This window comes from Aethalodelphis obliquidens, unplaced genomic scaffold (genome assembly GCF_003676395.1).
Source record: "Aethalodelphis obliquidens isolate GAN/ISIS:26980383/991018 unplaced genomic scaffold, ASM367639v1 scaffold118, whole genome shotgun sequence".
Taxonomy (NCBI): domain Eukaryota; kingdom Metazoa; phylum Chordata; class Mammalia; order Artiodactyla; family Delphinidae; genus Aethalodelphis; species Aethalodelphis obliquidens.
The window spans coordinates 644,724-657,218 of record NW_020838062.1 but is presented as its reverse complement, the minus strand read 5'-3'; the positions used below and the strand labels follow the sequence as shown (position 1 = coordinate 657,218).

The window sequence follows — 12,495 nt, the reverse complement described above, 5'->3', positions numbered from 1 at the left end:
ATATCAACTAGCCTATAGAGCCTGGGGAAGGGGGAGAAGGCACGGGAGAGAGGGATATAAAGGGGCCTAAGGAAACTTCTGGGGGCTGATGGATATGTTCATTATCTTGACTGTGATGATCATTTCCCAGGTGTATAAATGTGTCAAAACTGTTCACGTTCACTTTAAATCTGTGCAGTCTGTTGTCCGGAGAAGAAGAGGCATGACGTAATTAGCTCTGCACTGTAGTCAGATTGTTCCAGAGCAGCACGGAGGCAGGGCTAGAAACGCTCCCAGAGGAGGAAAGCCCAGAGAGGCCAGAGGAGCACCAGGAGTGAATGAAGTTCCAGAAGCCAAAGAGAAAAACAGTTTGGAAATTCAGGTCGGGCTGAACAGAGTCCTGAGCCACAGACTAGGCTATCCAGCAGGAGTAGTTGTTTGGAGGTCCTGGTAGGAGAGCCCAGCTACCCCAACACAAGATGACCGTGCTCTGAGACCCGGCACGCGCCTTTGGGAGACAGCCATGAGGGAAGAAGGCGACACTCGGCCTCACAAACCAGGCCGTCCGACCTAACCCCGGCGATTGTGAGGTGAAGAGGCCACAGCCGGCTGCCCGCCCCTCCAGCCCCGGGCAGTCCGCCTCAGGCCGTCGCCCTTACAATCCAGGGTGGCGACACATGCCCTTTTCCTGCACTAAAATTGTACTTTCTGGACTCTTATAAGCCCCCAAAGTGTCTTTGCCAAATTCTCAAAACTGTCATTAAAAGTATGATATGGATCGTCTGTCAATACGTTTTCCTTATAGTGAATCCTTCCAACAAAGCAGCGAACTGACGTTACCGTGAGAGTCTCATCAGCCTTCAGTTCATGGGGAAAAGCTGGACCCCTCTTCTGTTGGTACTGCCACCTAAGACTTGTTCGGAGCTTAAACGGATCCTCTGCAGTCCCTTATCTCTTAAGGTCACGATGACATTAATAAGAATGACTAGGTCTAGTCCATCTGTCCCCTAATTAAATTGGTCTGGCTGATCTCCAGCACATACATCATCTGTGCTTGCGAGTAAAGTGCCATTTCATTTTATGGGTCTCTATAAGCAAAGTGTACTTGTTAGACTTACCAATGGCCTTGATTGATTCTCCTGGGAAAAGGGGCGCCTCTTCCATCTGTGCCAGCTTATTTCCATCCCTTAGAGCCTGGCAAGAAACCAAACAGGAGTAAATCTCACTTTCCAACTGGGAAGAATGGTACTGTTCTGCGCTCTTGCTACGAGGCTACAGAAGCGTGCAAAATGTATGCCCCCCCTCCCCGTACAAGACAGTTTCAAAGCTCAGCATCACAGGACACCATGCTGCATAGTCTAGCAAATTGTTACACATATTTAAAGTTCACAGTTAGAAAGCATTAATACAGAAATGGCTTGACGTGACAGATAGACACTGTGATCATGACACAGACAGCTATTACAAGGTGCCTCCAGAATTTGGAAATAAGGTCAAAAAAGGTTACCTTCTGAGCGTGAAACTAATACAAAGAAAATCAACATTAGATGCAGATGCTTAGTTAGCTGTAGAAATGGCCCAGCTATGAGACTGCGCGGGAAACCCCAAAGTCTAATTAACAAGAAACCAGGGAGGGGTCTCTTACTAAGGAAAGCCCTAGGCTTCTGTACTGCAGCCCAGCTACCTGCGTCTGCACAAAGCGTACAGGTGGGACGGGCGAGTGGGCCTGTCAGTGTGTATCCCATTCAGGCCACAAGAATGCGCCCTCATCTGGCAGACAAGAGTATTCCACCCACTCCTGTGGAGCAGGGTGTGTTCGTCAGGCTTCTCGCAAGTCAGTCCACTCTGTGCTGATTCCACACTCAGCAAGCGAATTGCTAACGAGGTATCCGGGTTCCTGCTACAACGCCACTAGGAAAAGGGCGTCTTGGATGGCTGGAAAGATACATGCCCACATTTCTAAATGTTCGGATCTGCACTGTGGCCCAGTAGCTAGTCTCTTGCAAGCTTGGTTGGATAGTACCAGATAACTCAGGGGAGCTGAGAAAATGGTGTTCTTGAACTACAATGCTGGGGACCAGAGCCTGAACTCGGTGCCTATTCCAAGGTACTGCCACCCTGTGAGATGCTGCCAAGGAAACTGGTCACTTTCTCCTGGGCATCTCTGACATAACGTGTCACGAATAAGAATAAGGTGTTCAAAACCCCAGCAATTCCCAAGCTGTGTTTCATAGAGCATTAAATTCCCAAGGGATGTGAACAGGACTTTCTGGGAAAAGTTGGGGAAATGCTGGGTTAAAGGAAACAAGTTTAGCTAGGTTTTTTTTGTTGTTTTGTTTTTGTTTTTGTTTTTTTGTGAGGCAAGGCTTTAGCATGTTAATGCATGCCAAATCGGCCAGAGGGCGCTGGAGTATGCTGCATTTCCCCTACCTAGTCCATCAGGGGCTTTCTCCAAAAAATACCTGTTTACATCAGGAGGTCACTAGTGTTCAGCGGAAAACAGATTAGACAATACTAAGTTTTCAGCATAATTCTGTGAAGCAAAATATTAAAAATTGATATCTTTTATAATTCTAATCAAAATTATTGAAAATTCAAAATAATTATTTTTCACAGTTATAAGAATATTTCAATATATTTTATAAAGGGACTTAAAGGTCCATTTAAAATACTATATATAGTAGGTTCATCCCATTTTATAAAATAAAGAAGGGAAAATGTCAAAATATAAAGAGCAAACTCAATGCTAAATGTTGGTCAAGGTATGTCCGTTCGGGGAGGGCACAGACTGACACAGTGCACCCTCCTCCTCAAGATACACGGTGAAAATCATACAGATTAGTGTTCATGGATCCCCTCAGCAATTTTATTCAGTTTAACTTTTTAGCCCAGATTGGTTTTTATTTTTCAACTTTTTAAAACATCTTTATTAAGAGTATAATTGCTTTACAATGGTGTGTTAGTTTTCAGATTGGTTTTTAAGACACTTCTCAATCAACATTTTTAGGGACATAGAGAACTGTTAAAGGGGACTCAGATAAGTGTTTGTGGATGCATTTATACTCACACCTGATTTGGAAATACATCTTTGACACAATAAAGCATAAACCAATATTTATACTTTTAAATGTCCAGTTTTAGAAACACTAAAAAAATCACCAATCTTAATAGAAGCCTTTTTTTTTGAAAGTCTGCTTTCTTTAATTTATTGCCTAAACTAGTGGCTATTTTTATAATATAGTTACAAAGTCAGAAAGCTATTTTAATCAATATTCAAGTTTTAAATAACTTCAAATGCTACACTGTTAAAGCTTATTTTAATGGGTAAATATTATCATGTAGACTTAAATTCCTTAACTGATATTTTAAAATAAATGGGAATAGGTTATTTTGAAATATATTTACTAAAGCAAGCTGTTCTAATCAATTGAATCTGGAAGAGGTGAGGGGAAGTCTGATTCACTTTAAGCTTTATAGCAAGTCATGTCAAACACTTTAAAGTCCTCAACCCAGGACTAACTAATAAAATGTCGTTGATGGGAAGTGCAGTGATTGGGACCATTTTGAGATGGTACAAGGCTCTCAAGATAGAGGCTGGAGATCAAAGGTTCCTCTTCTCTTCTGATAATCATGTTAAATCTGGCTTGAAATACTTGTGCATTTGTATGAAGCATGAACGTGTTGGTGAGACAGAGTGAGACAAACCTCTCACTGATAATTAAATCTAGGACATGCTTTTTTAGGTGATGAAAAAGCAACTATCAGAATAAAACAAGTCAATTGATCCTACTGCTTCAGATATCCCCATAAAAGGTTCGCTGTGTACAGGAAAGACATTCAGCTTTAGCATAGGAATTTGAGAGAATGGCTATTAAAGGCTCACTGCTTTGCGAGTACAGTAGATTCCCTCTATAAAGCTGGTGTTAGGAGATAGCACTCACACTTGTGCTATATTAAGCTTTAACTGCAACTTCCAAGTTGCACAGGACATGATTTGACCCTTGATTTATCCAACCCATGTACAGCATAATCAAAGAAGGAATGTCCTTATGGATAAAATGTGTCTTGTGAACACACCCAGCCCTCTTGGTGCTTTTGCTCAAGGTGCTGCCCAGTTGAGGAATTCTCTCTGATGATTTCATCCCAACCCTGTGCCGGCGACCCGGAAGAAAGGTCCAGCTGAAGGCCCATCAACTTCCTGGCCTCTCCACTACTCTCTCCTCCTCCTGAACCTAAGGCTGCTGGGTGGACAGTTTCTGTAACAGCCGCCTGCCGAAAGCAGTGCTTTTCAAACTGGCTCTTCAGGGTGCTCCCAGGGTCACCGAAGGAGGGTGGGCTGGGCAAAGGCACAACTGAGCACAGGGAATTTGCCATGCTTCCCTAGAGCAGCTCTTCTAGAGGTTTCATACATAAGCTTTGGGGAAAATTCTGCTGCTTTAAAAAACTCCTGAGAGTCCAGAGGTACTGAGCAAAGAGTAAGCACTCAAGAAACCTCGATGAATGCTTTTTTTTCTTCTATAAAATACATGGACTCATTCCACAAACACCTACAGTGTGCCAGGCGCTGTGCTGGGTACAGACCTTGCAAATTTGAATAAAGCAAAGTTTGCACCCTCGAGGAGCACCCTTAGCGTATGCATCTGCCCCTCTAAGTCTTTGTGAAGGCACTTCAGAATCCTGTCATGACTGAGGCTCGTTAACCTCATCAGTAAATCTACCTGGGAAAACCAAGAAGCACAGATGAACAAATTTCTGGTTGACAAAATGTTGGATAAACCAATTTTTGCAAATAATGTCATAATGGAATCTACCAAACTTGGACAGGAGAGTACTACTGTAGTGGAAAAAGCATTTGCTGATTGTCTAGAAATCTAGTATGAAATGGCTTCTAAATACACGATCTGTAACTACAAACAGATGAACACGTAGAACTTGCCACCTGATCAGCTTCAGCTTCAGAAGGGTAGCCCTTGTGTTCTTCCTGAATCTCCTGCACAGCACCAGGTGCATGGACAAGAAAAGGCAAAGAGGGGAAGAGAAACACGTGCAAACAGACAGGTGAAAGGACGGAAGTTCTTTTTTAAAGAGACAGTAAGCATGTAAAAGTCGACACACCTTTCATGGCTTTGCATATCCCAACATTTTCCCCCTTGGAGTTAAGGAAAGAACGTGTAGGCCATCTATAGCATCCTCAGCCTAAAATGGAGTATCTATTCTGTGTTTGTGTTGGGGTAGAAAAATGAAAAGCAAACAAACATCATGGGTTTCAAAGAATGTACTGTCTTTTTAAAATCAAGCAATACTGCAGCATACAGCCAAGGAACAAAATAACAGACGCATAACATGCTCATAGAAAATAAAACATACCACAGAGGGCAAGGAGCAAAATCAAGCCAAAAATACAAAGGCAGTTCATAGACATGTGTTTTCAAAAGGAACTATTATGCTGCCCAGGGGTCAACACCACTGGAATTAACAACATTTCCACACACATGTGCATGCGCATATCACATGCTGGGGTCATACATATGCAGATACATACATACACTCTGTTACTTATTGCTAATTAAATACTGTGATTTATGACTCAAAACCATATTAAATCTTTCTAATTACAGTATCAACGTGCTTCGAAGAAAAGCGTCACATATCTTTATCTAAATTTCTTCCAATCCCTTTACATGTATGCTCTTTTTAATTTCTTTATGGAATCAGCTTATGAAACTCTAAAAACTTGGACTTTTAGTTTAGCAGGTGGTATAATGAGCATGAATATTGACGATGACAAGATTATAACACCTTTTAAAAGTTGTATCAAGTCTCTGAGGCTGAAAATATTAAAATTTAGCATCAATATATTTTTCCTTCAAGAAACTGGTTCTAATGACTACATTTCTTTAAGAGGCAATCAGTGAAGAAGTAGCAAAGCTTTAAAAGAATTTACTCTTCCCCACCACCTTTCATTTTTGTCAATAAAATAAAATAGCTACTTAAAATATTTTTATACTTTATCATCAGACTGAATTTAGTACACAGTTGGTACTGCTACCCTTCAGAGCAGGACAATTTTTTAAATGCAGCCAGGTTTTTTAAATTTACATTCTTTTTTTAAAGACAAAGAAAACGGAATCATTCTTTGACAAAAATTTTAAAAACAGATGAATGAATGACTAAACAACAACAACAACAAAAAAAACCCACAGCATTTCAAAGTCCATGCAAGTGTAAAGCCAAACACTAATATTTAACAATGTGAATCAGTGAAAGAAAATGATTCCCAAGAGCAAAAGAAAACATGATAAAAACAAAATTAAACAGAGAAAAACCAACTAGAATAACAATAATTTGATTTAACCTGCTTATTTTTGTACTACTTCATTGGCTTCAATAAGATTAAAACTTTAAAACTGAAGTCATGAAATGATTCTGTCAAAATCCACATTGTTTTCATTTAATGGAAATAGGTTAATTTTCAACATCTGATACTCAGGTTTAAATGCATGCACATTACCAATCTTTGTCTTGCTTTATGAATATTCTGAAATAAAGGGAAGGAAAATCATGAGGAAACTATAAACTATAATCTACTAGCTGTAACAGCTACCTCTATATTTTAAGAAATACTAAATGGGGCTGATTTTGCTAAATTTATCTTCAAGATTAGCACTTCTGCTTTTGGGATTCAGCATGCAAACAGGAAATCTTACTTGATCTTGTAATCAAGACTTGAAATCTTACTTAGATCTCCTACTCAGGAAGGAGGACAACTGACCACTTTGTTGTTGTTCTTGTTGTTGTTATTAAATACTTCAGCATGAACTACATGACAAACGAGGTTAAATTAAGAGGACTCTATAGGCCTAGCCTTATAAACCCAGTGCCATGAATACCCATTTGGTCAGAATTCATGTAACACAACAGAAGTCAGTATTGCACAGTGGTAACAATTTTAGCATCCTGCCCTCACACACATCGGCTTTTTCCGCACATAGAAACACTGTAACAAATAAAGCATTTCTAGTGAACACTGAAAGCTATGACACAGCAGAGCAAACTGATCTGAGTGACTCATAAAATCAGTGAGAAGGCAGAGAACGCTAAATAGACTAAGTGTTCGATAAAGCACAGAAACACACGAGGGGGGGCCATGTGCTGAGAGCCAAGCGTCCTTACCCTTATATCAGGCCTCCTGAAAACCTGTCAGTTAAACACAGAACATCATCATCACGGACACATCACTATCGACCGGTGAAAGATGCCATTAAGTTCGCCAGCCCATGCCCTAAGAAACATCATAATACTCCAAATAAAACCGAGCAGATCGATCCTAACACGTTTGCCCTCTAAGTTCCATTTGATATCCAATCAATCCTAACACGTTTGTCCTATAGTTTGCAGGCAAGTCTATGACTTGGAGAAACTTATTGCCCTTAGGCTAAGACAAATGACATTATTTTAAACACAAACCCCTTCTGTCAAGGGCTATTACAAGACAGTGTGAACAGGCCGTGTGTGAAAAATTCATTTGTGTCTCTGTTTGGAATACTGAACGCATTTTCCGCATAGAAACAAAGATATAAAAAGGCGGTTCTGCTCCCAAACCAGCCCACAGAAACAAAACAAAACCGAACCAAGAAACCACAAAAGCGCCCACAGCTGGCGCAGAGCACAGCTCAGCCACAGCGTTAATGGGATCATAAAGCCTAGTTAAGCACAAATCTTAATCTGGTTTCTATAGGAATTCTATTTCCAATTCGCACTTGGGACTCCAGAATTAAACTTCCCGATGCGGCCGCCCCACAGGGAGAAGGTGCCCGTTCCTTGCGCCAGCCCAGGAAAGGGTAGCTGGCAGGGAGGGGAGGGCCGGGGAGGGCCGGGGAGGGCAGTCTCCGGGCAAGGAAAGCCAAGCTTTACTAAATCCGGACACTGATTTTAGAGAGGTTATTCCTGTGACTCCTACTTGAACGTGCAGCATGAGCGTTCGGGGAAACAGCCCAGAGAAGGGATGGAACTTTTGAAAAGCGAATAGTGCTAACGGTCTGAGGAAGACATGAATCATCTGTTCCCCACTCTCGAGTCTGAAATCTGATCATTGTTACATACGATAAACACTGGAGGTTCTATGGAAAACAGATCACTTTTTTAAAAAAAAAAATCACTGTAGGTTCTTATTAGCTTTACAGGTTTTACTCAGGAAAGATAAGAAGATCACATGAATACGAGAATATAGAGTTCATCACTGTTACCATTAAAAGAAAATACTCTTTGAAGTAAAAAAGGTATCTGAATTAAGGGATGCTGTAGCTCAAAGGGAATTAAAGCCCAGAAGTTCCTTAATATAGACTACTCAGACTAAGAAGCTTAAACCTAGCTTTTTTTTTTGAGGGGGTGGTGGTGATGAATATGTTTATCATCTTAATTGTGGTGCTTGTTTCACAAGTGGGCACCTATCAAAACTTATCAATCTGTATACTTTAAATATGTGAAGTTTATCATTTGTTAATTACAACAGGAAAGTTAGTACAAAATAAATAAAATGCATGCTTATGTTCATAAAAAACTCAAAATGGGACATACATGATAATAAAAGGTCAAAATAGTCTCCCCTCCCAAGCTTCATTTGTCAGTGATAACCACGTTTAGCGAGATTTCTTTTTTAATTCTGAGGGTTGCCTCCATAACCTAGGAGTATGCTTACACCACTACTTCTTGACTTCTCAGCTTTAAACAGTACCTAGTGACCTAGCTAGATGACAAAATACGCTTTCTTAGGCTTCCCTGGTGGCGCAGTGGTTGAGGGTCCGCCTGCCGATGCAGGGGACATGGGTTCGTGCCCCGGTCCGGGAAGATCCCACGTGCCGCGGAGCGGCTGGGCCCGTGAGCCATGGCCGCTGGGCCTGCGCGTCCGGAGCCTGTGCTCCGCAACGGGAGAGGCCACAGCAGTGAGAGGCCCGCGTACTGCAAAAAAAAAAAAAGAAAATATGCTTTCTCAAACTACTCCCTCCCTCTTCCCAATCTCTGCTGATTGAAATTGTAATTTTTAGTTTTTTATCGTTGTCCTTCTGCAGCAGCTGCATCATTTTAAAAAAAGCTCATGAAATAATTTTTTGGTGGCACTCTTCTAAGAACCTTGTCTATACTAACTCATTTCATTCTCAGAACAACCTTGTGAGATAAAAATTATTATTGGCCCCATTTTTTGATGAGAAAACCAAGGCACAGTTAAGTAATCTGGCCAAGTTCAAGGTTTCAGAGCAAGTACTTACACCCAGAGAGTCTACTACACCGCCTCAGCCTAGCACCGCTGTAATTAGCCCACAGTAACTAAAGCCTTCAAACGTTCATCTGCTTTCTCTTAGCTCCCTCAAGGGTGGATGAAGAAAGCAATACCACGACCTCTTCCCTCGCTTCTCCTTGCTCCCTCCAAACCTCTGCTCCAACAGGTTATTATTTTCACTTTTGTTCTGTAACTGCAATTAATTTTGTAAAGTTTTGTCTATAAAGTGATAGTAACAATTGACAACTAGAAAGCAGCATTCACAAGCAGCATAACTGGGCCTTAAATGTAGGAGATATACTGCTGTCAACACGCCTTTTGCTACTGGAAGGAGAAACTAAATCAAAAGGAAAGGGGCAGGATGATGGTCCCCTTTGCCACCCACACAGTTCTTCACCTGCTGTATGTAAGTCCCCGCTACTCTTGGTCGGAGGCCGGAAAGGTCAATGGAGGTCACCTGAGTTGATACCCATGTGTTTCTGCTTTATAGTTTTCATCTCTCCTGAAATAAGCCATTTCGGGTGCACAGAGAGGCTCATTTCCTTTTTCTTGAATCTGAATCTGATCGAAGCCAGAGAGCGGTGGTTTGAAGTCAGGCGGCCTGGGGCCAGCTCTCACTGGCAGACTCGGGGCCTCCGTGTGCCTGCACTTGGCCTCAGTTTCTACACGTACAAAAGGAAACGAGTCCACGAATGGCTGCGAGGTCCTGACCAGCCCTCAAACCTTAGGAGTCATTTAAGCTTCATTGGAAGACTTCAGAAAACATCTCCCCAACCTAAACTTGGTGGGGGGCAAATCGGCCTCCAGTGCTGACAGCCCTCGAGAACTCAGACAGCCGCACAGGCTGTATCATTCTTTATATTCTTTATTATACAATGAACTGGTAAACCTCAGTGTTTACCTGAGTTCTGTCAGTTTTCCTAGCAAATGATTGGACTCAGGGAGAGACTTGTGGGAAGCCCCGATTTGTAGCCAAGCTAAGCAGAAGTTGTGAGTAACCTGGGTACCCACTACTTGAAACTGGCATCTGAAGTGAGAACTTCTGTGGGACTGAGCCCTTAACCTGTGGGGTCTGCACTAACTCTGGTTAGTATCAGAATCAAATTGAATTGTAGAACACTCAGCTGGTTTTGGAGAATTCGTCAGTGTGGGGGCAAAACCCACACATCTGGTGTCACAAGTGTTCTAAGAGGGTGGGGATTCAAACCCAAGCTGACTGGTTTTAGTGCCCACGCTCTTAATCTCCATACAGCCCCACCTAAACCTGTTCCCTTTCTGAGGAGGCTGACAAATACCTGCAAGGCTTAATGCCCAGAATGCCCTGTACTGTATTTTTTGGAGTCTCTTTTCTATGAATTCCAGACAGCCCAGCCCAGCCCCACTCCTGTGCATGTTAGGTGCTCACATCACATTTATGGAAGTGGACTGGTGTTCAGCAATTACAATACACTCCTCTTGTAGTCATTTTTACATATCATATACATTTTCATAGAGTAACAGCATACAGTAAATGAGCACTGTATGCATTTCGTACATATGCTGCCCTTTTTAATACATTAAACCTCTGCTGGAACACCCACTATACAGATGAGGACACTTGAGGCTCAGCAAGGTAAGCAACTTGTTGGGCAGCTAGTCAGGTACAGGGCTGGACTCAAGGCAAAGTGCCCCGACTCCAAATTTTATGATCTTTTTGATAAACCATATGATTCTAAGTGAAATAAATATCAGTTTTTTGTTTTGTTTTATAAATGAGTTATCTTTGAGCTTATGCCTCTAAGAAGCTTCTTTTCATGAAAAGATTGTAATAGTGGAGTAAAAACACCACTGTTCTCTGTTTTAGGCATAAAGTCTATAAAGTAATTCTGCTTTAGCAATCAGACCACTACGAAATGAGTTAAAGAGTTTGACCTGCTGGGTCAGGAGATGGCTCCACTTGCTGCAGGGGCCTCAGTAAGCAAGAGTCTGCGCAACTTATTCCTCACCACCGGCTGCAGCCAGAGGCCAAGGACAGGCCAATACAAATCTCAACCAGTCATCCAAATACAACCCTGGTCTTTGGGAAACAAGCCACACCTGAACCTGGCCTGACTCTTGTCAAACCCTAGCCTGAAGCAATCATTCTCCTTCTCTAAAGCCCTCCAGGAAATGTGACCAATGAGCTGTTCAATGAAGCATGCTGGCCCCAACTGCCATGTACAAAAGGGATGAGCATACTTGCAATTGAACTAGTACAGGATAATTGCTGATACCCTTTTCACTAACCAGTTTCTAACATCTTTATTTGCATAACTATATGCTCCATTTAAATAATACTTCTGATATATCATGAGTTGTTAGAAATATTAATCAAAATTTATTCTACATGCAATATAGAGTCGTTGAGCAGTCTGTAAAACTCTTGACTTTTTAAAAATTAAATTTCTAATTTTGAGATAACTTGATTCACAAGTGGTTGTGAGAATAAGAGATTCCATGTACAGTGTAGCATGTCACCAAATTTCCCCGATGGTGGCACATTATAAAACTATAGAACAATACCGGAGCAAGGACCCGGACACTGACACAGCCAAGATGCAGAACAATTTCCTCGCCACCTAATGTTGCCCTTTTATAGCCACATCCACTTCCCTCCCAGCCCCTCCCCTTCTTAGCCCCTGGCAATCACTAATCTGTTCTCTATTTCTCTAATTTTGTCATTTGAAGACTGTTACACAAATGAAATCATACAGTATGTGATCTCTTGGGAGTGGCATTTTCTACTCAGTGTAATTCCCTTAAGAGTTAGCCAATTCTTTTCTCTGACCTCTCTATTCTGCTGTTGAACCCATCCACTGAGGGTTTGGTGGTTTTGTTTGTTTGTTTAGTTTCGTTTTTTGTTTCTTTATCATATTTTTCACTTTTTAAATTTCCATTTGGTTCTTATCTCATATTTTCTTGCTGAAACTTTCCTGTTTCTTGTCTCTCACTTTCCACGTCTTCATTGTTTCAAGCATATCTGTAATTGTTTATTGAAGCAGTTTTATGATGGCTTCTTTAAAACCTTTTTCACGTAATTCTAACATGTGTCATCTCGGTTTTGGCATCTACTGATTCTCTTTTTTCATTCAGTTTGAGATCTTTCTGGCTCTTGGTATGATGAGTGACTTTCAGTGGAAATCTGGCCATTTTGAATACTATAGAGTGTGGGTCTTATGTAACTCTCCTGTTGCAGCTGCTTTCTCTGCCACTGCTCCAGG

The 12,495-nt window shown here is 41.5% G+C and overlaps 1 protein-coding gene across 5 annotated transcripts in view; it reads right to left on the bottom strand.

Annotated features, from left to right (window-relative positions):
- The window catches only part of MTMR1 (myotubularin related protein 1), a 77,185-nt gene that overhangs the window by 51,791 nt on the left and 12,899 nt on the right, over window positions 1-12,495 (bottom strand). For 3 of the 5 annotated variants that reach the window (XM_027097946.1, XM_027097950.1, XM_027097949.1), the window contains exons 3-4: window positions 7,153-7,176; window positions 1,098-1,173 (exon numbers count right to left, since the gene is read on the bottom strand). In XM_027097946.1, coding sequence (XP_026953747.1) covers window positions 1,098-1,173; window positions 7,153-7,176 — 100 coding nt within the window. The remainder of the gene's footprint in view (window positions 1-1,097; window positions 1,174-7,152; window positions 7,177-12,495) is intronic. The other 2 variants (XM_027097948.1, XM_027097951.1) reach the window with 1 other exon arrangement.